This window comes from Papaver somniferum, chromosome 6 (assembly GCF_003573695.1).
Source record: "Papaver somniferum cultivar HN1 chromosome 6, ASM357369v1, whole genome shotgun sequence".
NCBI classification, from domain to species: domain Eukaryota; kingdom Viridiplantae; phylum Streptophyta; class Magnoliopsida; order Ranunculales; family Papaveraceae; genus Papaver; species Papaver somniferum.
Window position 1 is genome coordinate 78,399,867 of NC_039363.1, and position 13,828 is coordinate 78,413,694.

Sequence of the window (13,828 nt, forward strand, 5' to 3'; positions counted from 1 at the left end):
ATACTCACTAGTCTTTCCTAACGTCCCTCGTCCACATTTTCATTAAAATCAGAAGTTGGACTGGAAGTTTTGATATTGGAATGTTTAAACTAAATTACTGAAAAGTCGAAAACAGCCTCGTTTGGATTAAATTGGGCTAAAATAATGGAGCCCCATGTAATGTCAGATTTTACCTACCAGTCTTTTTTTGCATTCTGAAAATAGCGCCTATAGGGAAACGTTCTATAAGTACAGTTAAACTACTAGTTTACCTCAACTACTTCACTTTGAGGGCTGTGCGAATATCACAAAGCTAGTCTAGTCCGAGCCTTCAACAGCACTTCATCTTCTTCTCTCTCTCGTCTCATAACTTAAGAGGAAAAAAGAAGAGAATATTGGCGAGACGATCTAGCTACAATGAAAATGATGAAAGATAACGCTTTGGTGCTAGTGATGGTAGTTGCTGTGCTTATATTAGTGAAGTCACCAGTAATAGTTGCAAGCCATGAAGATGATCAAACTCGTCATCATCTAGTTGGAGATGACCGTGGTTGGGATGTCTCTAACGATGTTACTTCATGGGCTTGTGGAAAAGTTTTCAGGGTTGGAGACCACGTCTGTAAGTTCTCTTTCCTTTTCAATACTGTACGTGGTTAAAAGTTTAATACTTAGCAAAAATATTATGGATTTAGGATCGTCAATTAAATATATTTAGCTTGTATTGGTTCGATCCAACTGTTAGTAAACTTTACACGAACCATGGTATGTTGTTCTTCCATCTTTTAGTAGGAGTACTGATTTAGCGATTGAGATAAGGTTGTGCAGGGTGGAAATTTGAATGGAGGCCTAATTTGGATCCGAATTTGTCATCTCCTTAATATGTTCTTTTGTTGAGAAAATGGGTTTGTGTATGTGGCAGGGTTTTCATATTCAGCTGCACAGGAAAGGGTAGCAGAGTTGGGAGGTAAAGAGGAATATGAAACTTGCGACATCAGCAATCCCATCAAAATGTATACCGATGGCCTAAACAGTGTTAGGCTTGATGGAGAAGGCTCTCGTTATTTTGTAAGTGGAATGCCTGAAAGCTGCAAAAATGGCCTCAAACTACATGTCAACGTTCTACCACCGCAGCAACAACAACAACAACAACTTGCTGAATCCAAAATTCCCATGAGTACTAAAGCAGTCCTGGCAGGTTCCCCAACATCTCCTCCTTCCTCCACCCCAGAGCTCCCAATTCAGTTGTCAACTTTGTTGTTGGTTGGTTTGACACTTCATCTCTGTTACTTGGCTTTCTGAATGGAAGGTTCATATGGGTTATAGGAAATAAGATAAACATGAACAACAACTTTCTTTATGATAAGGGTTTCGTTTTGAACTTTGCTTTATATTCCTGTTTCGGATGTAATTTGTTGGTTTTAAGCAGTGTAATTTCTATAATGTAAGGGTTTCATCTGTTGGTTAAACTTCAACATAGAAGTCACTAACAAGCTGGTTAGGACAAGATTAGGAAATTGATGTAATCCTAAAGGAATTAGAAGTCATCTAGTTCTAAGAAAAGGAAAGACATGTAATAAGGTAATAGGATTAGGAAAAGGAATTCATAGTTCTATATATATATGATCACCAAAGTTGTGGTTGATCATATGAGCAAGATTAGAGCTTGTGTTTAGTTTTGAGAGATTTTCTAAACATCAATAAAGAGAGTTGTCTTTATATAAGCAAAGTTTCATCTTGCAGTTGTCATTAATTGGTATCAGAGCTTGTTTCTGAGCCATGGAAAATGAAACCACCATTGTGGGTGCAAAACAGTTCACCCCACCATCAATACAAGTTCCAATCCTCAACGCCACAAACTACACAGTATGGGCCATGAGAATGAAGGTACTGATGAAAATATACAAAGTTTGTTAAACAATTGATCCTGGTACATTGGACCCAGACAAAAACAATGTTGCCATTGGATTACTCTTTCAAGCAATACCAGAATGTCTTGTTCTACAAGTTGGTGAACAGGAAACTTCAAAGAAAATTTGGGATGCAATAAAGGCACGTAATCTCGGAGCTGATCGAGTTAAAGAAGCCCGTCTGCAAACCTTAATGTCTGAATTTGAAAGAGTGAAGATGAAAGACACTGATACTATTGATAGCTTTGCAGGAAAGCTATCAGAGATAGCCTCAAAAGCTGCGTCACTTGGACAATCCATTGATGAAGATAAACTAGTAAAGAAGTTTCTCAATAGTTTACCAAGATCCAAGTATATTCATATCATAGCTTCTCTCGAACAAGTCTTAGATTTAAAGAAGACTAGCTATGAAGATATAATTGGAAGATTGAAAGCATATGAAGAAAGAATCCTTGATGAAGAAAACAATGGAGAAACTCAAGGAAAACTCTTGTACACAAACTCTTACCAACAAAACTCTGCGACAAGAGGAAGAGGTCGTGGAAGAGGTAGTAGAGGAAACAAAGGCCGAGGAAGGGGAGGAAGGTTTAACTCACAAGATAGAACAACAAGTCAGAATGATCAAAACCAATGGAAAGAAAAGAAGGATAGATCAAACATTATTTGTTACAGATGTAATAAACCAGGACACTTCTCCTCTGTATGCCCTGAAAGAATACAAAAGATGGAAGAAACAAACAAGAATGAAACAAGGGAAGCAGATACAGCTCTTTTCATGCACGAAGTTGTATTCTTAAATGAAGGGAAACTAATACCAAAGAACTACGGATCAAAGGATGGAGAAGAAGGAATCTGGTATTTAGATAATGGAGCCAGCAATCACATGACTGGTAAGAGACACTACTTTTCTGAACTCAATGAGAAAATCAAAGGACAAGTGAAGTTTGGTGATGGATCTTCTGTAGAAATTGAAGGGAATGGATCAATTCTATTTCAGAGCAAGACCGAAGAATAGAAGCTTGTCACAAACATCTACTTCATCCCAAACTTACAAAGCAACATTCTAAGTTTAGGACAAGCTACAGAAGTTGGATGTGATGTTAGAATGCGACAAGATTATCTAACAGTTCATGACCCAAGTGGAAAACTTTTAGTTAGAGTCTCACGCTCACAGAATAGACTCTACAAGATAAGTCTCATGATTGGAAGGCCATTGTGTCTGAATATGAGACTGGAAGATCAGACATGGAAGTGGCACGCAAGGTTAGGACACATAAGTTTCAGAACCTTAAAGGCAATGTCTCAGAAAAAGATGGTTCGAGGACTACCACAGATAAATGATGAAGCAAAAATATGTGAATCACATTTAGTTGGGAAACAAACTCGTCAAGGTTTCCCAAAAGCAACAACATTCAGAGCCTCAAAGCCATTAGAGCTTCTTCATGCTGATTTATGTGGTCCTATTACACCACAAACCCTTGCAAATAACAAATACATATTTGTTATTATAGATGACTTCTCAAGATATATGTGGTCTATTCTTATGAAAGAAAAGAGTGAAGCATTTGACAGATTCAAAGCTTACAGATTATTCAATCCAACAACGAAAAGAGTGATAGTGAGTCGAGATGTGGTATTCGATGAAAAAGCAAACTGGAACTGGAAAGAAACTAATGATGGACCAAGTACGGATCCAGGAATGTTTCACATGAGATGGGGTCAAGTAATTGATGAAGGCGAAGGACCCATAATCATCAATACCAATGGAAACAATGATGTTAATCAAGAAGAAGAAGAGAATAATGAAACCACTGAGAATAACGAAGAAGTAGAAGAAGAAATAGAAGAAGAGATCGATGAAATAACTCAACCCATTCCACTGCAAAAATCAACAAGACAGATACAAAAGCCACAGTATCTGGAGGATTATGTTCTTCAAGCTGCAGAAGAATGTGAGATTATGCTACTTTCTGTTAATGAGGAACCAAGGAATTTTCAGGAAGCAAAGGTCTCGACTAAATGGACACAATCATGTAGAGAAGAAATTATTTCAATCAACAGAAACAAGACTTGGTTTCTAGTTGATAAGCCAGGTGGGGTAAAAGTGATTGGTCTTAAGTGGATCTTCAAAATAAAACGGAATGCTGATGGTACTGTCAACAAATATAAGGCAAGACTTGTAGCTAAGGGATACGTTCAAGAATCAGGCATAGACTTTGATGAAGTTTTCGCACCAGTTGCTAGAATAGAGACAATTCGTCTCTTAATAGCAGAAGCAGCATCAAACTCATGGGAAATTCACCACTTAGACGTTAAGACAACATTCTTACATGGTGAATTGCGAGAAGATGTGTATGTTGAACAACCAGAAGGTTTTGAAGTAAAAGGACAAGAGCATAAGGTTTACAAGTTATCAAAAGCTCTATATGGTCTAAGACAAGCTCCTCGATCCTGGAATACAAAGTTAGATCAAATCTTAAGAGAAATCAGATTTGTTAAGTGCTCTAAAGAAACATCAGTATACAAAAGAGAAGAAAAGGGAACGCTTCTTGTGATTGCAGTCTATGTAGATGATCTATTTTTGACTGGCAACTCCCTTAAGGTGATCAATGAGTTCAAGAGAGAAATGTCATCAAAGTTTGAGATGTCAGACCTCGGAAAACTCACTTATTACCTTGGCATAGAAGTCCATCAAGGAGTAGATGGGATTCAGATTAAACAAGAAGCTTATGCAAGGAAAATTCTGAAAGAAGCAGGACTTGAAACTTGTAATCCAACTAAGATACCAATGGAGTTTGGACTTAAAGTTTCAAAGGCACAAGAAGAAGCTGAGATTGATCCAACGAGTTATAGAAGAAATGTTGGATGCCTTAGATACTTGTTACACACAAGACCAGACTTGGCTTTCTCTGTGGGAGTAGCAAGCCGTTATATGCAGAGTCCACGCAAGTCTCATGGTGATGTAATAAAGCAGATATTGAGATATCTAAGAGGAAAAATCAGCTATGGATTGAAGTATGGTCGAGGAGGATCAAAAGGAATTGTTGGGTATAGTGACAGCAGTCATAATATTGACCAAGATGATGGAAAAAGTACAACTGGTCATATATTTTATCTATGAGAAGCACCTATTACATGGTGTTCACAGAAGCAAGACACTGTAGCCCTCTCATCCTGTGAAGCTGAGTTTATGGCTGCAACAGAAGCAGCTAAACAATCAATATGGCTTCAAGAACTGTTGGGTGAAATCAAAGGAAGAGAACCTGAAAAAGTTCTCATCAAGATTGATAATAAGTCTGCAATTGCACTCACTAAAAATCCAGTGTTTCATGGGAAGACGAAACACAATCACAAAAGGTATCATTTCATACGAGAATGCATCGAGAAGGAGGTCATTAACGTAGAACACATACCTAGAACTGAGCAGAAAGCAGATATATTGACAAAGGCATTAGCTCGGATCAAGTTTGAAGAAATGAGACAACTGATTGGAGTAAAAGATATGTCACGGGTAAGGTTGAAGCTTAACGGGGAGAATGTTGGTTAAACTTCAAAATAGAAGTCACTAACAAGCTGGTTAGGATAAGATTAGGGAATTGATGTAATCCTAAGGGAATTAGAAGTCATCTAGTTCTAAGAAAAGGAAAGACATGTAATAAGGTAATAGGACTAGGAAAAGGAATTCATAGTTCTATATATATATGATCACCAAAGTTATGGTCGATCATATAGAGCTTGTATTTAGTTTTGAGAGATTTTCTAAACATCAATAAAGAGCGTTGTCTTTATATAAGCTAAGTTTCATCTTGCAGTTGCCATTATCATCCACTGAATACGAAGACGGTGTGGTTTGTGGTTTTTTAAGCAGTGTCTAATGAACCAAAGAAGCTTTTAGGGTGCCAAATAATATGACAATGCTTTGACATTTTATATGCATATGAAGTTGCAGTAGTATCTGAAAAAACACTTTATTCTTAGTCAGTGAATGTATGAAATTCCTTGTAAACATTGTACAACAAAACAAAGTAACCATACAAAGATAAGAGTCACTTTATTTATAGTCAGTGGATGTATGAAATTCAGTACAGATATTGCACAACAGAGTAACCATACAAAGAAAAGAGTCTGATTGAATTAAAAAATAAGCACATAGACCAACATACATGTTACACCAATGCACTATGCAGGAAGATGAAAGCCCACTTACTTCAAATTATAAGAACCTGTAAAACCGATATCGGTGCTGATCATGATTTTTGACTTGCGATAGATGAGATCAGCATTTTGAAGTGTGAACCCACGAAATATGGGTAAAGGAAATCCTTTTGTCAGTCGTGAATTTGCGTATGGCAATGCTGCTGTTTTGATGAACGTCCTCATCACAGACTGCAGAAAAGCAGAACAAAGAAGAAGAAGAACGACATTATTATTGAGTAACCCGTAGTGTGATGGTTAGAGAAAATATTAGCCTTATTGGAAAAATGGATTCATCTGATTATAAGAAACTATTAAGGAACATGGAAATAAATCACGACCCATGGTATAAAGTTAGGTGTACAAGCAACTAGAGCTTACCTCAATCAGATGCATGCGGAAATTACCAATTTTGCTCCATTTTAGGGACAGATCAAAATCCTCCATATCAATATGACCACCCAGGTTGTTTTCTGCGATTTTTGCATAACATGAGGCTTTAACTATCTGTTCAGAAAAGCAGTCATCATCATCTATCATTCAGATCCAGTTTCCAATTAAGATCACTAAAGGCAGTTGCAAGGATATGTACAAAAGAACATGCGTCAGCCTTATGTATGAAAATGAATAAATTGAAGAACATCTAGTTCAAGTTCCATGTGACAGGCAAGGCAAGATGTAGCAATCTCACACCATTAAATGCAAACTAGACCAAGAGCTTGTATATTACTTCCCACTACATGTCGTCCACGAAAAGTAGCATAAGAGAGACGGGGAAGGAGAGAATACAGAAAATGGCTACCTCTCTTTCAGTCTAAAATATTAAACTTATAGTTTACATATTGATGAGTTAAAGAACATTTAAGCTTGTAAATATAAGACATAATACAGATAAAGCTGAAGAAGAAATCAAATAAATTACTTTTATAAAGCATTTTTGAAAATCTAAGGGAAAGTGTTGTTAAAAGAAAGAAAAAGATCAATTGATTTATCTCATAACTAAACTTACCACCGAGATGCATGCAACGGGAATTATTTCATCATCATTAAGAACTTCAACTATCATGTCGGAGTAAATGTTGGCCTCAATTTCTTCCGAGTGGATCTTAAGGATTGGAGGAGTAGCGAAAGATATATTCAGCCTCATGTTATCGTTCGGGTACTTCCTGTATAGTTGAGGAACTATAAATCTCCATTTATTTGTGTTTAAATAAGACTGGTCAGGCACTTTTTCCACGATCCATCGTAAAGAATCTGCCTGACAAAAAAGGTATTAGTAAAACAGTTCATGGTTCATATATTTTTTTTGTCACAAATCCACTGTTTGCCATCTCAGTGACCTGAATCAAACTCCAGAGGCTAGATATCTCTTTCACCCACTATTAACTGAAAAACTAAAATGGCGGCTTGAAATTCGAGCTGACATGGTTCTTTTCATGTAACAAAAGCACACAACTTTAAATTCGTTGATATTACACTTACTTTAAAGTACACATCCGAGGCAGAGTTAAATACAGCTTCATGTAATGAAATCCCAAGCATCTTCCTTAGATGACGGGAATCAACCGAGGGCAGCGAGTTCTTATGGTAATACTTTGGGACCATGCTGCTGTTTTTTGCAGTAAACAACCCATTGATCTCAAGTCCAATTGAAAAATCTTCAAACAAAGGCTTGTTTATTAAAGTAACATTTAATGAAGCAATATCGTCAACTGGGACTTCTTTCGGAAGGGTTTGCAGTAAAGAGTCGAGCTTTAGGATTCCTTCTCTAATTTTATTGTTAACAGTACTCTCCACAGCAGATCTAATCTGCCCTTCAAAAGCATTAATGAACCTAAAATTCAGAAACATAAAAAACAAGTAAAGTTACACGTGTAACCCGGAGAGTCATCCATTTCCACAAAAAAGAGCAACAAGAAGAATATATAAGGGAAAGTATAAACATATAACCAAGGAACAGTACTCGCTCAGTAGACCCAATTTCAAGGTAAAACAAACAGGATCGCTTTTTTAACAAAAGATCCAACTATCAAATCTAAAGATACATACCCTTGATACAACCACGAGAGTCCACCATCCAAAATTATAGCAATATCCTTCACGAAACATCCGCATTCCAAAGGAGACAGCTTAAGAGTTCCTCCTTCATATTCCAAGCCTAAGTTAAGCTTCACATCCATGCCTTCAACCTTACTAAGAAGCACTAGTCGTTAATCTCCTTTTGTTTGAAAGACCATATCGAATATAAGCACAAAAGTCATACAAGAAAAAAACATTATCAACCACCACATGCTGTTAAGAACTCAAGAGCATTTCTCCCAAATTCTTATACTGTTGGGGGACTCATGTAAATTAGGAGTCCTTATCAAACACATACATATTTATAGGCCTCTTAATTCTTCATACACCCTGAGCTTGCTGATAATTAACTCTAGCTTCCAAGAAAATCTTAACTGTCGTCCTATGTTTTATGGTCTCGGATCCTTAACCAATGACTCTACACCGAGAACTAGGAAGTCAACATACCAAGGATCCCCCTCATCGTGTAATTCATCCTGGACCTAACCTTGGCTCAGCAGATTAAATTCAAGATACACTAAGTTTCAAAAACTGTAGAAGAAAGAGATTAATTGACGTTTTCCCCACAACTCCCAATAGACCTAAATCTACAGTGTTGACGATTGTATTTGGGTGGTAAACAGGGTAGTGACAAGGGCATTAAAAGCATTTCTCTACTAAACTCAATTCAATGAAAAATCTATGTTAACCCGGAAACTAAAGAGATGAGTATTACCTGAATAGAAGCTTCTCCCTTATCAGCGATTTGAATAGGGAAGAAACCCCAAGAATGACAAGAATAAGACCAATTCATACTCAAATTAGCAGTAGCACCAGAAGCAACAATAGAGATTTCTCCTGTATTGTTATTGTTGAGAGTAATAGAAGAAGATGAAACATTTACTTGAAAAATTGTTATATTAGATATCCCCATATTAATATTTCCAATAATTGGAACTCTCACAGATTTTGTGATAATTTGAGGTAATTGAAGAGGGGCTAAAGATGAAATTGCTTGTTCTATTAATACATCTTTGGCAAAATTAACACCTTTTTCAGATAGGAGTAATGAAACAAAGCCATCATCATCGTTTGATTGAGAAAGGGTGTGTGTAGGAATGATAAACAGGGCAATGAGTATGAAGTAAATAACAGTTGCCATAACGGAGATTTAAGTATAACCAGATTCAGGATTTTATTGAGATTGATAACTTAGAATGAGAAACCTAAGTCGGTGATCTAATGGGAGACGAACAAGTTTTGTTGATGACCATTATTTGGAATTGGAGGTTGGATGATTTTTTTTTCCTTCTTTTATGAGAAGGAGATAATTGGACTGAGCTGAGTTTTGTTTTATTAGGAAGTAGACCAACAAACGTATTTGTAGCTTTTCTTTTGTTCATCTGGTTTCCGATTCGTTGACTACTTGACTTCTTAGAAGCAGCAGAAATGCTAAACACGATCTAAATCTCAGTCAAAAAGGTCAAAGCCAGTCAACACCATTTTGAAATCCCAACTCCTCCGTGCTTGGGTAACCGGAGCTTCAGGCTCGTCTCGTCTGGGAGCGGGACTCTTGATAATACTTTTGTTTCGGTGAGATTTTGGAATGCTTTTGTGAAAACTACTAGAACCCCTATTATATGGGTTCAATGTATAGAAGCCCCACTAAATAGATCATACACTATCGACTACATTTTTTCATATTTTCATATTTTTAGGCCCATAACTTTTATTTTCAGGGCTTGATAATAAGGTGACATTTTCGCAATGACAGTATTAGTCTTTTCTATATATACAAGAATAAAATCAGTAGATAAATTTTCATTTCTCAATTTTCTTTCTCTCTCTTGCCTATCTCTCTCTCTCGTCTGTAGAGAAAACCATTTCTAGGATTTTCTCAGCTTCATTTTTCACTTTTCGAATCAATTTAATTCAATAGAAATTTCGTGAAATCATTCGTCATTGAAGATCTGGAGATTTTGCTTAGATGTTTATGGATTTGTTAAACTTAGTTCGAACATCTCTGTTTTACGAAGAAGAAGATGATATTTATGGATCTTTGTTGATGATGTTTAATCGATTTAACAACTCAATCAAATAATCGATTGAACTTAATAGATTTGATCTACGTCGATTTGATCTATGTCTGGATTTTTCAGTTGATTCGAAGATTTCTCAGGTATTGATTCAAATTTATAGATCTGAATGATTTAAGATTTTTCAGTTGATTTGAAAAATTAATCAATTTATAGATCTGAATGATTCTATTCCAATTTATTTAACAACTGATCATCAATCTACGAACTCTCAATTGATTCTAGTTTGTTGTTTCAAATCTACTCCATGTAAGGTTTTCTGATTTGAAGTTGTCGTTTCTTTTGATTTCGGAGATCAAGAAGAATCATCACTGTTTCGGAAGAATAGCAATAGATTCAAGGTACCTTTTGATTTTTAGTTGTTGTTATTGTTTGTAATTTCTCGATTCAATTTAAATTCCATTCTCTATTTCAATTTTGATTTAGTTTTATCACAAATTTGATTTCTTACGAAAACCAATCTTGATCTGTTTTTGATCATTTAATTTTGTTTTGTTCATTTTGATTAAGTGATTTTCAGTTAGATTGAAGAATAATTTAGGAGTATGTGGATTCAATTCTATAAATCAGGTATGTATAGATTTATTTAGGAGTATGATGTTTTCCTATGAGGTCAAAGTACTGTTGGTTTTCATTTATGGTTGAAATTACTACAAAAATGCTACTTACTCTCATTTTGCATCATGTGATTCATGGTTTGATTCTGAAACTGAGTTTTTGAGTTAAAGATTTGAAGTTGATTGAATGTAAGCTTGACTTGAAATCATACATGAAGTATTGCAGCCGAGCTTTTTTCCCTCATACTTCAGGTTTAGGTTTGATATGTGTAACTCGTAGTTACATTAGGAGAATACATGTGTAACTCTTAGTTACAGCAGAGAAATGCATATGTAACTGGTGATGTTGTTGTATTGCTGAGTGTTGAATCTACTTTGTTGAGCCTGTAACTCTGTATCCACTCCTGAGGTGAGGATATGCCTTTGTTATATACTTTTTGCAGTTAAATTTTGATGGATATTATGCCGCCAAGGGTTCTGACGCGCATTGTATGTTGCATACATGTTTTGATTTCCATTTGCGAGATTGATGAATATGTTTTATTCAGTTTACAGGTTAGAGATAGTATGTGGTTTTGCTGTAGTGGCCTTGTTGGATCCAGATAAACAAGTTATGGTGCTAGGAGGCAATAAGGTATGTAACTTCCAGATGTGTAACTTCTAGTTGCACAAGCTAAATAGATGTGTAATTTCTAGTTATACATGCTAATTAGATGTGTAACTTTTACTTACACACACTGATTGAGTATGTAACTTCTGGTTTTAGTGATTGAATTGAAATGATTTGTGGTCTGTTTTGTACGTTGTTTTGTGTTTTCATTGGATTGTTGAGATTAGTTTTTGTAGAAGAGATTGGACAGTTTTGATTATTGAATTGTGAATTTTCAATTATAATCTGTAATGGTGTATGAGGACTTGCACTTGGAGGTGGTTTAAAATTGGCAATAGTTAGTGATTTCTGCTAAGCTTCATTGTTGTAGTAATTGATTTATTGAACCTTTTATGTTGCAACTTCTAGTGTACTTGTCACTATGATAGTTAGAGTGACTTGTCATCATGTTGGTTGATTGTAGCAGGGATGTCACTAAAATTTCAGCTTGGCGTGAAGCATAATATCAGGAACGTATTTTCTTAATCTTTTACAACAATCGCTCAAGGAATCAACGCTAAAGACATTAATAAGCTTCGAGATGCAGGAATCTACATCTGCAATGGATTGATGATGCGTACCAAGAAGGTAAACCTCACTTTCTGATTTTGAATCTTGAGTTTTTGAGAATGTCGTGGTATTATCAAAATTTTAATTCATCTAATTGCAACTTTGATGGTTAGTATGAGAATAAATGCTAAATACCCACATGTGTAACTGTTGGTTACACATGCATATTGCATGTGTAACTTCCAATCACACATTTCATATGCATATGTAACTCCAAATTACACATGTTTTTTTATGTGTACTAGCTGATTATACATGCTTTTTTTAGTTTTAGGAGTGTTTAGTTAGTGAATTTCCTTTAGATTGGTAGATGTAATAGCAACCTAATTATACTGTTTCATATTCATAGTTTGTATTTGTGTATTGTTTCATATTCATAGTTCATGTATTTGTGTATTGTTAAATTATACTATTTCACTCTTGTGCAATATTCTTCTTAATAATTTGATGTAATTGATTGCAATTCTAGTTTTTGGTCGACTTGTCTTTTATGAAATCTAGTTTTGATTGACTATATGATTTTGTATAGAGGTTGTGGTCAGTCCATTAGAATATTATGTTTCTCTAACTAATGACTGAAACTGCATTTCTGACAGACTGTTGATTCCATTAGCTCTTTTTGGAGTTGATTTCACTGGTTAGGGTGGAAATTGTTGAGCGCCAGGTAACTTCATTTTTGTGTGTGTTATCTTCCTATAAATACATCAGTTTTGTGGAACGTTTATTATGAATACACGACACACTTGGCCAAATTAACTTTTTCCATGTTTATCATACTCAATTACCCTTTCTTACTGTATGTTGCTTTTGATTGATCCAAAATACACTAAAGCTTGCAAGTTCATAATAAATGGCATATTCCATATGCAGGTGTAACTCCTAGTTACACTAGTCATATGCATGTGTAACTGAAAGTTACACAAGCCAGATGCATGTGTATCTCCTACTTACACATGCTATATGCATGTGTAACTCTCAGTTACACAAGTCAGCTGGTGTGTAACTGCTGAGTACACGTCATATTTTATTTATAAGATGCATGTGTAACTCCCAGTTACACTATACAGAGTATGTGTAACTCCTAACTACACTTGCTTAGATAAGTCATTAAGTGTCTTTCTATGATCTTTGTTGTTCACCTTGTAATTGTTCTATAGTTTTGCTTATATGGATTTTTTTTATCCAACCTAACTCGTCGATATTTATTTTGTTGCAGATACGTAAGCATTTTGGAATCGAGGAAGATAAGAAGGGAAAATAACATTTTTATTAGAAGATCTCGTAGTTTTTTTCTAGGATTTCGTTTTACGTATTTCGTGTTTTAGCTTGTTTATTGTGTTCAATAACAATTGATAAATAGAGAAGTTTTTGTAAATGGAATTATTGTTTCAATTACTGAATATAGGTGTGTAACTTCTAGATACACATTTATTATGGATGTGTAACTTCAAAATACACATGCCTATGAAACAGTTAACATGGGCATATGGCATGTGTAACTTTTACACATGCCATATGCCCATGTTAACTGTTTCATGACGTATGAATGTGTAACTTTTGCGTACACATGTCATACAGATGTGTAACTTCTAGTTACACATTCCATATGGATGTGTTGGGAGATGGTGGTAGTAGGAGGCGATGGGCGGTGGCGGCGGTTGGTGGTTGGAGGTGGTCGAAGGTGGCTGGAGGTGGTGAGAGGCGGTGGGCGGCTGCGGCGGTTGGTGGTTGGAGGTGGTCGAAGGTGGCTGGAGGTGGATGGCGGTGGTGGTCGGAGGTGGTTTGACTGGCGGTGGTGGTATGAGGTGGTTTGACGGT

The 13,828-nt window shown here is 35.9% G+C and overlaps 2 protein-coding genes across 2 annotated transcripts; one reads left to right on the forward strand and one right to left on the reverse strand.

The window, feature by feature from the left end:
• Window positions 1–257: 257 nt before the first annotated feature.
• On the forward strand, window positions 258–1,438 carry LOC113288073 (mavicyanin-like). The gene is made up of 2 exons (XM_026537016.1): window positions 258–598; window positions 899–1,438. The coding sequence occupies exons 1-2, from the start codon at window positions 397–399 to the stop codon at window positions 1,276–1,278; spliced, it is 582 nt and encodes a 193-aa protein (XP_026392801.1). The 5' UTR covers window positions 258–396; the 3' UTR covers window positions 1,279–1,438.
• A 4,474-nt stretch (window positions 1,439–5,912) lies between these two features.
• Window positions 5,913–9,496, reverse strand: LOC113288074 (putative BPI/LBP family protein At1g04970). The gene is made up of 6 exons (XM_026537017.1): window positions 8,875–9,496; window positions 8,130–8,269; window positions 7,563–7,914; window positions 7,090–7,338; window positions 6,462–6,587; window positions 5,913–6,272 (listed from the first exon to the last, which is right to left on the reverse strand). Exons 1-6 carry the CDS (start codon window positions 9,298–9,300, stop codon window positions 6,090–6,092), a joined length of 1,476 nt encoding a protein of 491 aa, XP_026392802.1. The 5' UTR covers window positions 9,301–9,496; the 3' UTR covers window positions 5,913–6,089.
• Window positions 9,497–13,828: the final 4,332 nt, after the last annotated feature.